Genomic DNA, 16006 nt, shown 5'->3' on the forward strand with positions numbered 1-16006 from the left:
GTTTGAGAACGTGTTGTGTCGATTTTTCTCTGTTCCGTGACTCAGGTTTTATCGTAGATATACAATGTACCAGCTCGCCTGCTCCCCTTGCAATTCCACCATGTTGCACAAAGTTCGTGCATCACCTACTTTTTGCGAAGTAGTAAGAGACAGTCTTGTCTGGTGCCTCCTCATACCGAAAGACATGTTACCTGCATCTACTTTGTCGTTCAGTGTTCGCAATACTAGTATCGGCATGATACAGTATTGGAACATTCAATGCTGACAATCAGAGATACAGTTAATGATAGATCACAGTCGTGGGCGTGCTCTAGAGGGGATAATGGGGTCATACCCCTCCTGGTGCTTCAAGGCTACTTTTAAAAATTGAGCACGCCTCAGTGATAGGTGGCCTTGATTCTTCTAAGACAGTGTAGTAATATGATGCTCCAAAAACCGGTGAGTCCGCGGCGTGTAATATGATGCTCCAAAAACCGGTAGTCCGCAGCGCGCGTATCCCGGACAAGAGGGGAGGGCGCTCCGCGCTTTGTTCCCTCCCTTCCTTGGAAAAATACTGAGAACGCCCACGAACACAGTCACTAGTCATGGGCGTCCGCTGTTGGCAATGCCAACTGATTAGGAACCACCTCTTCGTTTTCTTTATTATATTGAAGCTCGGCGTTTATCGTATATCAGAGAATTACTTCTGGGAGGCCCGTCCAATGGCGGGAAGTAGCTTGCTGCAGTGACCCTTGTGGGTATTGCGAACGGTTCGGAGCCCACTCGCTGAAATTTCCACGACGGAATTTCCCCAGTGGTTTCGAGAATAGTTGGGCCATTCAGTTTCCTTCCCTTCCGACGTCACCGTTGGGAGCTTCCTGCAAGAAACAACAGTGCAGCTGAAGTACTGCCTCATTGCATGCAATACAGTGAATAGAAGAGCTGGGGCATACAACTACTTAAACTAGAATGTGTTGTAGCTTTACGCCGTAACGTCGGTGTGCAAACCCTACCGTGCAATCACAAGGGAGCGCAGGCACTCCACATAACAACCTTACTTAGAAAGACAGAGAGCAACGGAGCTACACATATATACAAGGTGCTTCTCGTAACTGGGACAAAAGGTCAGAAAAGAAAAGAAAGGGAAGAACAAAAGGACAAAAGAAAGAAAGAAAACTGCATTGTACGAGGTTGAAATAAATAGAATTTTAGTTGGCGCAAGTCGTCCGCAAGTCAGAATATTTTATGTATTGACACTAATTAGTTAACGGTGTATTTCTAAATATCCAGTTCGGAGTAGACGAAAAATCTAGGTAAATCCGGGAGTAGCCTCAGGAGCCCCAGGTTCTGTCGTTTCCAATAAAGTGATTTCGCTTACTTCTTTTTCCGCGGCTGCATACGTCCCAACGCGGGTTCGTGACTTCAGTAAAAGTAAACCTATGCAGGTCGGCGCCACAGAAGTTCGTTGTTAGTGCTTCATTAATACAAAATTTACTTAATTCGGTCTGCTGTAGCCGATAGTGCTTCAAAAAAAAGCCTGTTAAAACCAATTTCCGCATATTAACCCAGGCAAAAATCTAGAGTTGCATGAAAACTGGTTCCGGTTTATGTGGATGGTTCCACATTACTTCAAAAGTGGGATGACTGGTCCAACTTGCCGGGAAAGTGGATTAATGTGTTCCAGTTCGGTTCCCAATGGGGTGACTGGTTTCACTTTGGTGAAATCAGTGGTACCACTCTTTCCTCCGATGGTCCCACAAGGTCCAGCTGGAGCCTCACAAATACCATTTTGTTCCCAGAACGGTCAGTTGATACCACATGAGATTCCAGCTTTGAGATCCCGAAAGGGGAAGAGTCTACTCTTGTCACATACCATTCATTCTCCTTTTGGTGTGACCTATGAGTTTCTCTTTGGTCCATTGTAGCACCCGCGTGAACCCTTTGTGTCCATGTTACACCGCAACAATGTCTGCTATAACGATAAAATATATGCTTATGTATGCTCAATGCTTGTATTTCTCATCTAAAGGTGAATATCATAAGATAACAAGTACCAGCAAGTGTCAAGGTTGCCATTCCAAAGATGCGAAAAACTGCGCAAAATAATTGGAAACAAAGAACAAAAGGTAATTGAAGCATGCCACGATACAAGCAGACGACGACTGGATGACTGTGTCACTGGCGATACCGCGTCGACTTTCAGATCGCCACTCGTCGCAATAGCTCAGAAGAAACAGCGTCGGGGTTTATCGTGTCTTCTCGCTTTAAGATTACTCAACAAACTATGAATGTATTTGTAAGCAATTGAAAGAAACTGCAAAATGAAATGTCGCCACAATGTTTCAAGATACCATCACACACAACTTGACAATGTGATCACGCGCGCACAAGTAATCGCCTCTCAGTTCTTCATACTTTTCGCACGAACAAATTTTCAGCTCTTTTAGAAACTGAAAGGTGGCGACCCTGGACGTACGCAGAGGACAAACTTGAAGTGGGCCACGGATTGGCGGGCAGATATCACGTGATCTTGAGGAGCTACGTAATGCATTCGAGACAGGTTACTAATCGTCATTACACCTGTTTAACAATAACAAATCTTATACAGTTCGGTTCAAACTGTTCTCACTTGCGACGTGCTAACATATCCGTGATATCCCTGAGATGGGACTGAAGACAAGAGGTCGAACAAATAAATGAACACCACCACCTGTGTTGTACATTTGTCTGTTCATTCTTCATTCATCCTCTTGTCTTACTCCCAAACTCAGGAATATGTCGCCTATGTCAAATGCAGCCCAGCTCGCTTGCATCATCATTGATGTTCATCGTGACCTGTGAGAAATATCTGTGCGATCTACGCCACATCTTTGGCCTTTTTCGCTCTCCGCGTCTCTGTGCCATCTGCTCGCTGTACCGCTGCTGTTTGCAAACCCTCGCATCAAGGCGACTTACACACCATTTCTCATGGGCTCTGCCACATTGAAAGCGCAGTGCCGTCTCGTCGGGAGACTCGTTGAAAACAGTTGATCGCCCATGCCGAGAAAGAAAGCGCACGCGTTGTAGGATTCCTCCCTTATACTTAACCAGCTGGACTCTCGTTCCCTGTGTCTATCAAAATTCCTCGCTCCATGCATGGCCAAATCTTGCCCACCAGCGCTCTGCCCTGAAAGCTCTTTTTAGATACCATACGACTCCGATCGTTATTGTGAAGGGGCTCATTATTTCACTCCCCGTATTAACCACTAGCAATGGGGTAGGGTATCGCCCCAGGCGATGAAGATCGCGCAGAGTTCGCATAGGCATACACATGCCTGTAGAACAGACACAGTGAGTGATCACGCGTATACCACATTCACAGTGATATATTGATTTCTTTCTGTACAACGTATGCTTTTGGCAGAATAAAGAACCTGTTCTTGAACAGTATTCAATTTCTGCAGAACATTATACGTCAGACTTTGTGGTCCTCTCTGCTAAAGGGTCCCAGATTCCCCACTTAGCTGAGGGGACAACTGAATCACCTCCACTAGTGCCACTTTCATCTGGACCCTGTCACAAAGTGATCCCACAGTCAAAGTCGGACCTGCCCAATAAACCCATTTGAAATGGTCCCGCTCTAGACTTTTGCCTGGGAATAATGTCGGTAAACAATACAAAAAAAGTGAAGATGGTAAGTAATGGCGGAAGGTCTATTGTAGCCAGATCCCTTCTAGCGTGCAAGGATCTACGTCAAATATGAGAAATGCATTTCGATCCGCCCACAGCAGTCTGTAGCCTGTAACTGTGAAAAGCAAGTCTGAAGGTTTCTTTCTGCAGTGGCCGTTCGATATGCCAAGCCGTACAGGATCATTACGATGCAAATATACATTTTGATGTATTTTCAAATGTACGAACCCAGTCTTCGCAAAGCCAGTCCATATCGTTATGAGCTGACGACTGAGTCGTTGCTCCTGCGCTGTTGCCTGGTGGTTGTGCAATGGCATCCCGAATATCATGTCCACGTCTTCATACCGGGTCATTTCCTTTGTTTCCGGCCACGAACTGTAGGAAGGCTTGTGATTCATCAGGTACGTGTACACCTGCGACGTGTTATCGATGAGGTGCCTCAAAACATCGGATTCATACTAAAATTATTTGAGATGGGACGAATCCAGCATTTTCCGAATCCCAATTCGAACCCGAATCCAAGGAAGGTTCTGCGAATCCACGAATCTTACGAATCTCGAATCCTTTCTTTAAAAAGACTCTAAAAAGCCAAGAAAATAACATCTACTGAAAAGTGTTTTGAAGCAGAATATCAGACATTTGTTCAATAAAAAAAAATTGATAGTTCAGTTTTGGGACAAAATATACCCATATGAGTTCTTCCTAAACGTAATTTATTTAAGGTATTGTTCATCGACTACAAGAAATACATATATTCTCGAGTCCGAATTATTTCCATAAAACTAAGCAACAATCGAAATCAAGACCCTATAACTTTTAATGAAACAGTCCCTACACAGTTAAAACAGAACTTCACCACATAGCACGCTCCTAGCCAACCATGATTCCGAATGATATCATTCTGTGCATTGATTTGCTGAAAATGGGAGGAGGCGCCTATCTGGGACAGATTATCTTGTCCCAGATAGGCGCCTCCCCCCTGTTTTGAACAAATCATGACACAGAATGATATCATTCGGTATGATGGTTGGCTAGGAGCGTGTTATGTGGTGAAGTTCATTTTTAAGAGTGTACCTGAACTCTTTCAGTCCAGAGCAATATGTAAACAAACAAACAAGACAACACCTGTCGCCAATCAGGCTTTCGCCGACTGCGGAGCCACCAATTTGAAAAAGAAACAAAGAAACGTGGTTGGTGGATACGAAAGATTTGATTCGCCGTTTTGTGGAACTGAGATTCGATTCCCTCTCTATGATTCGTTGATTCGCGGATTCGGTTGGCACATTGCTAAAGATTATAGTCTACCTGGCTATCCCGTCCCCTGCTCAGATAGTGAGCAAAGTACTGGCAGGGACACACGTAGTTATAGTCGCCTCGTAGATGGGCGGCTGCACGTTTGGAATCATTGTCGTTGGTAGGATTGAAAGGGATGTCCAGCAACCACATCGCTGGATGAGTGGTGCGTAGTTCGCTGGGAAGGGAAGCTGCGAGATCCCGCCTCTTGTCCAACGCGGACAACACTGAGTAGGTTCCCTCGTCAGCCACGTTACCCAACAGGATCTGGAATAGGAAATACGCATAAATAGGGTCACAGGCCGTCAACGCGTACGGTCGTTGTACACTGTTAAAATAGAACTTCACCGCATAGCACACTCATATCCGACCATGATTACGAATGATATCATTCTGTGTATCGATTTGTTGAAAATGGGAGGAGACGCCTATCTGGGACAGATTATTCGGAATGATGATTGGATAGGAGCGTGCTATGTGGTGAAGTTCTGTTTTAACAGTGTAGTATAGCGCCTGCTAATTCGCAAACGTTCTGATATGTACGTGATAGTCCAGAAACGTATACACTCTTAAAACTTCACCGCATAGCACACTTCTAGCCAACCATCATCTCGAATGATATAGTTAACTGCCCTGATTTGTTGAAAACGGGAGGCGTACGCCTTTTCTGTGACAATCATGAACAGCATAAGTGTCACAGAAAAGGCATACGCCTCGCGTTTTCAACAAATCATGTCAGATAACAATATCATTCGAGATGATGGTTGGCTAGGAGCGTGCTATGCGGTGAAGTTCATTTTTAAGAGTGTACGTCTGGCCAGGGTATTAACGGCACTATTGAAACGGATATCGAGGTGCTGAAGGCACTGGCGAATATGAAGCACTGCCGTGTCATACATACCAGAACTGGGGATGACACAGCATAGTGACATCAACGACATAGTTTCCTTATTTTTCAGAAATCGAGTAATTTGAACGCGCATCGTTCCCATTACGAGGTCGGTCCTTGTACTGTCTCGTTAATGATATCTTTATGTGGCCCTTCTTTCACGTCGTCTGAAATTCCATTTTCCTTCGAGTGAAGTCCAGTGTTTAGAGCGCAGTCTTCGATAGCAAAATAGTACACACGGAGAAATACATACACTCTGTCTAATGACGCATTTCAGTGCTCTATCCCGAACAGCTTTGTGCTCGCCAGCGGGGGACGAGTGTTTCAATGGTACACCTGGTGCAGATTCGCGTGTTCCGCTGATCGCTTCAGATAAACTCGCAGCACGACGCAGCACTATATCATACTCCTCCAAAAACGCTCAAATTTGAATAACTGATGATGATGATGATGATGATGATGATGAAAGGAGAAAATATTGAGATGTGAGCCCGCTCACTGCGGGACAAGATACTCAGGTCTAGTAAAGAATAAGAAAAAAAAAAGAAAACTCGTCTAAAACGTGGGATCGTCACTTCTGCATATCCAAAGCGGCAACGAGCGTTGGTCACAGTCGCTCATCTGTTCCATTCCGCGCAACTACCCCGCCGAGGGGGGTGGGTGGGGGAGGGGGGGAGGGGGCTACTTCCGCCTCTTTCCTCGCGGGTTGTAGTTGGACCCTCCGAGCAGGAGCTGTGTGGTGGATTCCAGCGCCCCCCTTCAGATCGTCCAGTGCAGTTGTCCGTAAAATGTTCCTTGCCGTGGTACATCCGTGAAACGAATCACCATTTTTACTGGAGGTAACATGCATAACCCACATCCAGTCGGCCATCGCTAAGCATGGTACGATTCCCTCTCCTGATTCGTTGAAACAGGAGTCGTACGCCCAGAGTGGGAGGTGACGCCGTTTCGAATCCCCGCACCAACAGTGCCGTCTGGTTCCCTGGGGTTTGCGGTAGACTTTCCAGACGAATGTCGGCACCGTTCCCCATGAAGTCGGCCCAGGAAGCATCGAACCCCCGATCCCCCACTCCTCCTCGCAGACCTCTTTCCCTCTGCGTGCCGCTCATAGCCACAGTTGCTTCGCGGTGCTAACGCGGAATGAACAAATAAAGTAACACTCTGTGCAATTCTTCACTTTGAGCATTTTATGGTACTATGTCGTGAAGCGAAGCTTAAAGAGCAGCGTCACTGTGCGTGCTCTCCGATATTTCTTGCGAGCGCAGTGCATTATTTCGGAATTACTACAAAAATAATTGTACCAGCGTCGATACGCCATTAGGCTAATGACTAGTAACTGCGAGCTCACCTGTTTCCGTGCAATTGGTACTTTCGCGACCAGATTAAAAGGTTTATCAGGTAAGTACTCGCTGTTAAAGCTCGGCACAAAAGTGCCGTTCAACACCGCGTCCGTCTGGAGCAGCTGATCAGCGGGAAGCGATCGGAGACACTCCAGAACCTGCTTCATGGGGCCCTCACCGCAGTTGAGCTGCCTGGCGACGGACACGATATTTTGCGTGGCCTAGAATGGAAGCAATTGATTTTTTTGTTAAATAAATACACCGCATGATCACATCATCAGGTAGAAAATCCAAGTTTCAACAGAAACGCAGGTATTAATCGTGTAGTGCACTTAGAGGTTAAGATTCTACTGATGTAATGAAACCCACAAAAGGGCCGTTGATTCACCGAGACAGCGCTAATTATTTTAACCAAATAAATGCATATACTGATAATGGCATCGGCGTGCTTTGGTCTAAGTAACCCTTGCGCCATAACACCTGCAATTACGCACACACAAACACACAAAAAGGAACACATTGTTCATAATGTTAGAGCCGACAGATTACGTTGGATACACAAACGCAGGTTGTGTTGCTGTTTTGTGCTGGAATTTCGTCCAAGCGGTTTCACTCGTTGATTGGTCGATTGGCTGCTTTGGTGACGTGTCATTGCGCACGAATCCGCGTACAGGAATGACGGACTTCTCTCCTGGACTTATTTTGCCAGACCGGTTCACATTAAATGCATAATGAGAGGCGATACTGCACAAGTGCAGATCACGTAATCTGTTTTAGTCATTTTCAGGTAATCCATTGGCCTCTGGCTAAGGCAGAAAAGGGGAAACTTTGGTGCGCTGACGCGCAGTACGGAGCTCTACATAAAAAAAAAAGTCTAACGTATATCACGCAAAGAACCAACCACCATTCACGGTTTCGTTCACTTTCATTCGTTGCAAACGGGAAGCGTTAGCCTTTTCGTAGGAATTCGGAAGGAAGGGGAGAGAGAACGGAGAGTCAAGGCCATTCCTATTGGTTATAGTGACCACGTGACCTCGTGACGGGCAAGCCAGGTGAGTATTATTGTCTACACGTCTGTTGCGTCATTCGCTGTAAAACTTGTGACACAAACACAGATCGATGCCAAACACCGTCTATGGTACGTATTTATCCGGCATAACGTGGAAGACACAGATTCCCCTCAACGGCAGTTCTCATCCCGTGTATGCTATATCTGGGAAGGAGAATATCTCGTACGTAACGTGAAAGCGCTCACCCGTCTGGTATTGTCTGCGTACGGCTTGAATATAGATGAGCTGTGCAAAATATAGCGTTTGACTGCCGAATGGATGGTGGTCGCCAGTGGACTGAGCATGTGCATGGCGATGGAGACAGCGCCAGCATCGACGCCCCACAGTGTTATGTTGTCTTCGTCACCACCGAAGTAACCGATGTTGAAGCGTACCCAGTCGAGCGCCAGCTTCTGGTCCAGTAGACCCAGGTTTCCGGGCTCTTCGCTCGTTCCCGCCATTAGAAAGCCGAATATACCCAATCGGTAGTTCGGCACTACTACGATGACGTCACCCAGGGCAGCCAAGTACCTGAGGAAATGTGCAATATAAGAGCATTCAAGTTTATTGCTATGAGCACGGTGCTTGGTGAACACCGTCCATCCCTGCAGATGGGTATGGGAGAAGTAAGCAGAGCTGAAATATCGTTCACGTTAAAGCTACTGTAAATGAGTAACAACAACAACAACAATGGTTGTAATAACAATAATAGTAATAATAATAATAATAATAATTGCGCAGTAACCTAAGATAATTTATTTGTTCCTCCTCCGTACTCTTTACGTCACAATTTTTGTCACAATTGCACTCATAGTTGAATATAATATTTAAATTGATATTTACGGACAGTACTTTCGGCATCGCCACAAACTGTACATTACCAGTCAAGTACGGCAGCAAAATTACACTGCATGTGCACAACACTGTGTCTAAAGCAAAAAAAAGTCGGCTGCGTGTCGGCTTCGTAGTCATCATGAGCAGCAAGCCAATCGGGAACATAGATCGTTGTTGCTCTACAAATTTGTGATTATTTAGCGCAATTTTACTTGCAAATTAAACTGTGACATGTATAACTTGTTGTGTTGGGTTTACAAGCAATAAACTGCTCAACTACGCCGTCAACATAACCAGTCTGACTTCAGCCTTACGGTACCTATAACCGACAGAGCAACTACGCCTTGATGAAGAGTTGACTTGACAGGCGTGAACAAACACCTGTGTTCACTTTGTTGTTTTCGAGTTAGTCTGCTATCATCCTATGCCATTGTAAAGCTTCGCGCTGGGAGCCACTCGGAGGCGCTCGTGGCTCTTGCGTCCATATACAGGGTGTTTCAAAAAACGTCTAATTCGGACTTTATAAAAAAGGGGGCGACGGAAAAATACGGGGTAAACGGCATTTGTGTGGCAACTGAATTTGCCATCTTGCAAAAATATTTTCATTTCATTTTAATTAAATGAAATTGAATTTCTTTAATTGAACTCAAAGCGCGGCCGAGAAAGTAGTTGCGACGTCAGGAGCAGGTGACCTTCCCCACTGGCGAGCTTGTTTGGAACGACCTTCGGGAGACCAAGTCAACCTCACTTTTTTTTTTCTTTTTTTTTTACAGAATTAGAGAGCCCGTAGCGAACTTAGTCAGATCCACCAAGAAATCCGCTCAATATTGCAAATAGAACTGCCCAAAAAAAGTCCCGAAATTCAGGCTTCAAAGTTTCGGGTATTCAACGGCGCACCAAATCAGTCGCAAAGGTGCGTGGAGGCAGGAGACTGTCCTTCTCTCCACGCATCTTTGCGGCTGATTTGATGCGTCGTTGAATACCCGGAACTTTGAAGCCTCAGCTTTGGAACTTTTTTGGGGGGAGTTGCATTTGCAACACTGAGCGGATTTCTTGGTGGATCTGACTAAGTTCGCTACAGGCTCTCTAATTCTGTGAAAAAAAAAAAAAACGAACTTTAGGTTGACTTGGGAAATTTTAGAGTTCTTTTAAAGAAATTCAATTTATTTTAATTATAATGAAATGAAAATATTTTTGCAAGAAGGCAAATTCAGTTGCCACACAAATGCCGTTTACCCCGTATTTTTCTGTCGCCCCGTTTTTTTTATGAAGTGCTTATGACACGTTTTTTGAAACACCCTGTATGTTGTCCCAGAAAACGTGTCATTAAAAAAGAACTACGCCACTTAGAATCAAGCTGTCAACAGCGTTTATTCTTACTAGGGTTTTGCCTCCTCCTGATGTGAATGTAATATGGGATGTAATGTTTATTATGTCAGTTTTTACAAACTGAACTCGGGATTTTTTCGCCCACCAATGTGAAGCGCGTGCCAAATTTACTGAAGTTCATGATAAGTGACACCGATATGGAGGAGCTATCACATCGGAAAGAATAGTAGAACATGATGCGCTTCGGAGCAGCCAGAGCCTAGCACTCGACCGCTTTTTGCGCGCCCTCGCCTTCAGTCCGACGAAATGAGTTTGCTAAACCCAGCCCACACAGGGATTGTACCAGCTACGCCATACTTGTTTTTAAATCGACCATGAATAGGCCCTCATAATCTTCGTATGCATATATCATGCATTCTTGGTCACAGATGCAATGATCATGCGAGGAATGAACCACGCGTTGGTTAGAATAGCGGAGATAGTAACTGCGTAAATACCCCGGCTAAAAAAATGCGACTGCTGCGACCCGGACGCTATAGCGCGGCCGAGAAAGTAGTTGCGACGTCAGGAGCAGGTGACCTTCCCCACTGGCGAGCTTGTTTGGAACAACCTTCGGGCGAACAAATGGTGCATGTCACGTCGGGCCGCGTGTAGGCGATGTGTCGGGCGGCCGCCCGCAGCTTTTTCTTTGCGCGTGAACTGCGCCCGCATTGAATGCAACATTCCAAAAATGGTATGTATTTCAGATAAATGTCATCCTTGAGAAATATATTCTCCAACAAGGAACTCCAATCTTGTGGCAATCTCTTCATGGACCCTTAAATGTAATCATGAGCTATATTACACTGCTCTATTCGAATTAGAAAGAATATTCTTCAAGTGAAAAGTGTCTCACCTGCCGTCATAGTTTTCGTTAGTGTTGGCTCCGTACTGAAAGTCGAACCCGTAGAGGAAGACGAGAACGGCCTTCCTCTCTTTGCTGTCTTTAGCAGGAGGTACCCAGATGTTAAGGTGGAGGCAGTCTTCGGATTGTGGTCCCTGGGCTGGAGGTACTCCCCTGGCCCCAGTTGGCATCCTCTGCACACAGGGCGGTCTCTTATGGTTCGCCTGTAGGGTAGACGGTGGAGAGACGGGCTCTGGGCGACGAAATCGCCGCTCGCCGCCGGTGCTCTGGGCGAAAGGGACGCCGAGGAAGGCAAGAACAGCGATGCCTGAAAAGCGGCATGCATTATTCGTGCTAAGGCGGACTCAATTCCCAAGAAGTTTATGGGGAATTTTCGTTCGCAGGGTACTCGTAAACCTCGCTAAATTTCTACGCGAAACAGGTACAGGCGTGTTCCCCTCGATCTTATCTTTTTCTGAAATATTTTGCACGGTGGTGGTGGGGAGTATTAGAAATCATAAGACGGTGTTTCTCACACCAATGTTTTCGACCGGATTTTCACTTTAAAGCGCGGTAGGAAAGGAAAACGAAGAAAACAATTTTGGGACAGTGCAGCCAACTCTCCCTGGTAGCCAACGTTAACTAAACCGTATGAGTCGGCCTTAATCTAGGTGGTCATTCCGTCCAGAAAGAAGACGGTTATTTCCTTAGTTCACAGAAAACACGGTGTCCAATGATTAGAGTCACTCTTTCTGGTGCTGTACGAAGGCCTCTAAAATAGGAGCGATCGGATGCGGCTCAATGTGGCTTTCATAGCTCAGTGGCGTTACTGTATGCTACCAGTTGACTCTCCCAGCTGCTGTCACTGCGGTGATCTGGAAGACCTAGAGCACATACCTCCCCATCTGCCGCAACACCAACCTTAGAGATCTACTTTCAGTGCCTCTAAATCATCTGGACCAGTGATGGGCAAAGTACCTCAAAGTTATACTTCAAGTAAAGTACTAAGTACCTGGGGTCATTAGCACTTCAAGTACAGTACAAAGTACCCAGTTCCAAATGTACTTCAAGAAAATACAAAGTACTAGGCAAAGTACTTCACGTACTCATCAAGTACATTGCGAATTTAATTTGTATCACTTTTTATTTCACTGTTTAGTATCTGCGTCTTGCTTTTTTTTGTCAAAACTTTAGCGAGCATTCTTGACAAATCCTCTAAAGTCATGAAGTCCCAGGTTAAGACCTAACCCGTGAATATGAACTTAATCAGATGGCATAATTTGCAGTTACATGTAGGGAGGTAATCCGTCAGCTCTGCTGTGATTATGTTTTATACCCTGACTGATCCAAGATCCCCCGCATAGTGTGGTGTTCCGGTACTAATCTGTTGGACCAGGCTAGGAAATTTCAAGGGGGAAAAAAGTACAAGCCAACGGAGATTATATATTTCACTGCATTCCATGCTGCTTTTGAAATACAACAAAGAATATGGAGAATGTAAAAAAGGATGAAGCACAATGTAAGCCATCATTTTTATACGACTGTGATCTGCAGCAATTTAATCCATGCGACCAATCAAAAGTACAATGTAAAAATTAAAGCATGTGCGTGTCTCAGAGTGTTCTGTAATGTAATGCCCACACAATAATCACACATTGTGATATCAAATGATTATTAATTGCCAACGAAGGAAACAATGTAAAAAAAAAAAGCATAGAACCCTGCATTTGAAAGCACAAAAATCCTTTTTGGTAAAATGTCAGACTGGGACTCTTGGTAGTGCATCCCATTAAAAGCGGCAAAATGACGGCAAGAAGACGAAAACACACAGATAGCGCTATCTGCTATGTGTGTTTTCGTTTTCTTGTTGTCATTTTAGCGCTTTTTGCAGGGTGAATTTTTGATACTCTTTTGTGATTTTTTTGCCTGGACTCCAAGTTTGGGTACTTGAGTACTTGATGCGAAAGTACTCGCAAAAAGTACTTTAAGTACAGTACAAAGTACACGACCTAAAATGTACTTAAAGTAAAGTACAAGTACACAAAAATGTACTTAAAGTACTACTTGAGTACGTGGTACTTCAAGTACTGCCCATCACTGATCTGGACTGTCGCCCCCCGACTATGTCAAAATTCCTTGGTCCATTGCCAAGTCCAGCCTACAGCCCTCCACGGGCCGGACCAGGCCACTCCTCCTCAGGCCAGGGCTCACGTGACTCCTAAACTATATATGTCCCCCTCCCCAACACTTCCCATTTTCACACTATGTTCTCTTCTTTGTGCTACAGTTGCCTGCCCTAGAAATTTTAATTAGATATTTAAACCGAATTAAATCTCTTAAATATCAAGTACTAACGAATACTAAATTAAAATCCTACTAAACTACTAAATTAATTTCGTTCTTATATATGCATAGTGAATTGCACGTCATTTGGCAGTCGTAAGGTAGACACCAAATTCTGAGCACAAAATTTTGCATATACTATACTAACTAACTATATATATGGATAACTATAACACACATATCATAGGTACATATATCATTTTATCATATGTCATATTTGTTGAAAGCTGGAGGCGTACGTCGTCTTGTGACACTTATGCTGTTCATAATTGTCACAAAAGATGCGTACGCCTCCTGTTTTCAACAAATCAGGGCAGATAAAACGATATCATTCGAGATGGTGGTTGGCTAGGACATTGAAGTTATCTGAAGTACCTATGAAGTTTCTATGAACAACGAAGGCCATCTGAAGTGCTTCTGTATTGTTTTGAAGTGACGCTCCATATTCATGCTCCGCATATCTTGCGACGGCTCACGTTAGGAATCAATCCAGCCTTGTTCTCTTTCAAGAGTTTTCGCACGGAACAAAGGTCGCACCCGGATATCGATCGCAAAACTACAACTTTCGAAGTGTAGGAGTGAAATACCGAAGGTCGCAGTCCAGTCATCAATGCGTTAGGGCCGATGGTGCTTCGGTTAATTAATGTATACAAGCTCCACAAAAAGCAACATGATTCTGCGCACAGGACATATTCTATAAGCCATCGGCCAAGCTCAAGCCTCGCATGACCAGCCCCGGGTACTTCATATCTCTGGCAACACCACTTGGCACACGGAGCAGTGGTGTAACCGCGGCGCTTTTCGCGGTACCGGTCTCCTTAGTAGCCTGTCACATCGTGTGCGGGTCGACGGAAGACCTCCGACCTCTGAACCCACATCGCCTTTACTGCTACTAACCCAGGAATACGCACTTAGGAATTATTTTTATAGAGGAATAGCAAGCCGTCCTGGGTGTAGTTCCGTATCGGGACCACTCGTTTTTAAAAATTACTGAACCGGTTAGGAAAGTAAATATTGCATAGAAGTGGAAGAAGATCATATACTGAATCTAGAAATGTAAGAATTATAAAATTCTGTGGACTAGAAGTTTTTTTATATGCATTTAAACAACCCCATCTGATTCACTGTTAGCGCAGGAGAAACACGGGAATGCTAAGCCTAACCGATTCGAAACTTGCAGTCTTGCGAAAGGTAGGGTCGTTGAAATGGGCTAAATCACCTCACTTTAGTGAGGTTAGGTTAAGTTAGGTTCTACAGATTGGGGGGGTCTGGAGCGGGCGCCCCCTCCCCAGGCACGCACTAGGCGGTGCGGGCGTCGAGACTGTGCCTCCGGTTAGGTCAGTAAGGTCCTCAGCCAAGATGGCGGATCGCCATCAAGAAACCGGCGATAAAATTTAATTTTTATACGTTTTACGCAATATACGAAGGACATTCCTGTTGAATTTTGTTACTAATTACTTCCTATCACGTAAAAGCGTTAGATTTTTGTTTTTATTCGTTTTTCTTTAAAAAAAGCCAGTGGTCCCGATACGGAACTACATCCGCCGTCCTTTCTGGCTGACTTTTCCTGTGACAATATATAAATTCCACACCCACGCCCCCGACTTACAGATCACGCATCGTATATAACAGGCCCCGCTCGAAAGAAAACAAGAATCGTACCGAACGTGACACCAATATACTGACAGGAAAGCCTACATACCTTCCACAGTTACCGACTGTCCCTGCAGTTGCGAATCGTAGCCTTGCACAGTGTAGACGTGGTTCGTCTGTCGCTCCCTGTAGGTGAATACGAAGGCCACAAATGCCACCAGAGTTAGCACTATGGTTATGGCGGGAAGAAGTTTCAGGAACCTACTGTATAGGGACATAATGTACTGTTAATGGCTAAATTTTGTCAAGGGCCTGTACTTTTCCCAAAGGAAACTCACTTACTCGAGCCGTTCCGAATCGATGGTGCCAAGGTAGCTGCCTGCACGACCGGCTTGCACTTTCTCGGCCATCATTGATGCTAGCACCGCTTCTTTTAACGTGCCCACGAGCTGAGTTCATTGAGCCTTCGTCTAACTTATTCACTTGTATAGTGACTGCAAGTGACTGACTCATTGCAAGCTTTGACTAAACCAGAAAGAAACAGCAGCACGAATCTCTTGCGTGAATGTAGATAACAAAATAATTCTCGCATATAGCTTTGTGCAAGAGATGATTATCTTCGTGGAGTACAGAACAGAATCAGGGATGTGCGCAGTACTTAAATACACTGTATGCAAGATACTATTTAAGTACAGTATAGGAAAACGTATTTATATTTAAATAGCGTTTTTGAAGATTCATTTGCTTAAATACTTTGCAAACACATGTAGGTACATCAAATGCGCATATTTCTGAATTTCGCGGA

The 16006-nt window shown here is 44.8% G+C and overlaps 1 protein-coding gene across 1 annotated transcript; it reads right to left on the reverse strand.

Annotated features, from left to right (window-relative positions):
- Nucleotides 1-581: 581 nt before the first annotated feature.
- LOC135365923 (acetylcholinesterase-like) lies at nucleotides 582-15647 on the reverse strand. The gene is made up of 8 exons (XM_064598588.1): nucleotides 15544-15647; nucleotides 15311-15465; nucleotides 11278-11593; nucleotides 8426-8750; nucleotides 7179-7391; nucleotides 4954-5208; nucleotides 3877-4061; nucleotides 582-857 (listed from the first exon to the last, which is right to left on the reverse strand). The coding sequence occupies exons 1-8, from the start codon at nucleotides 15612-15614 to the stop codon at nucleotides 680-682; spliced, it is 1698 nt and encodes a 565-aa protein (XP_064454658.1). The 5' UTR covers nucleotides 15615-15647; the 3' UTR covers nucleotides 582-679.
- Between the last annotated feature and the right edge of the window lie 359 nt (nucleotides 15648-16006).

Source organism: Ornithodoros turicata, chromosome 8, assembly GCF_037126465.1.
Source record: "Ornithodoros turicata isolate Travis chromosome 8, ASM3712646v1, whole genome shotgun sequence".
Lineage (NCBI taxonomy): Eukaryota > Metazoa > Arthropoda > Arachnida > Ixodida > Argasidae > Ornithodoros > Ornithodoros turicata.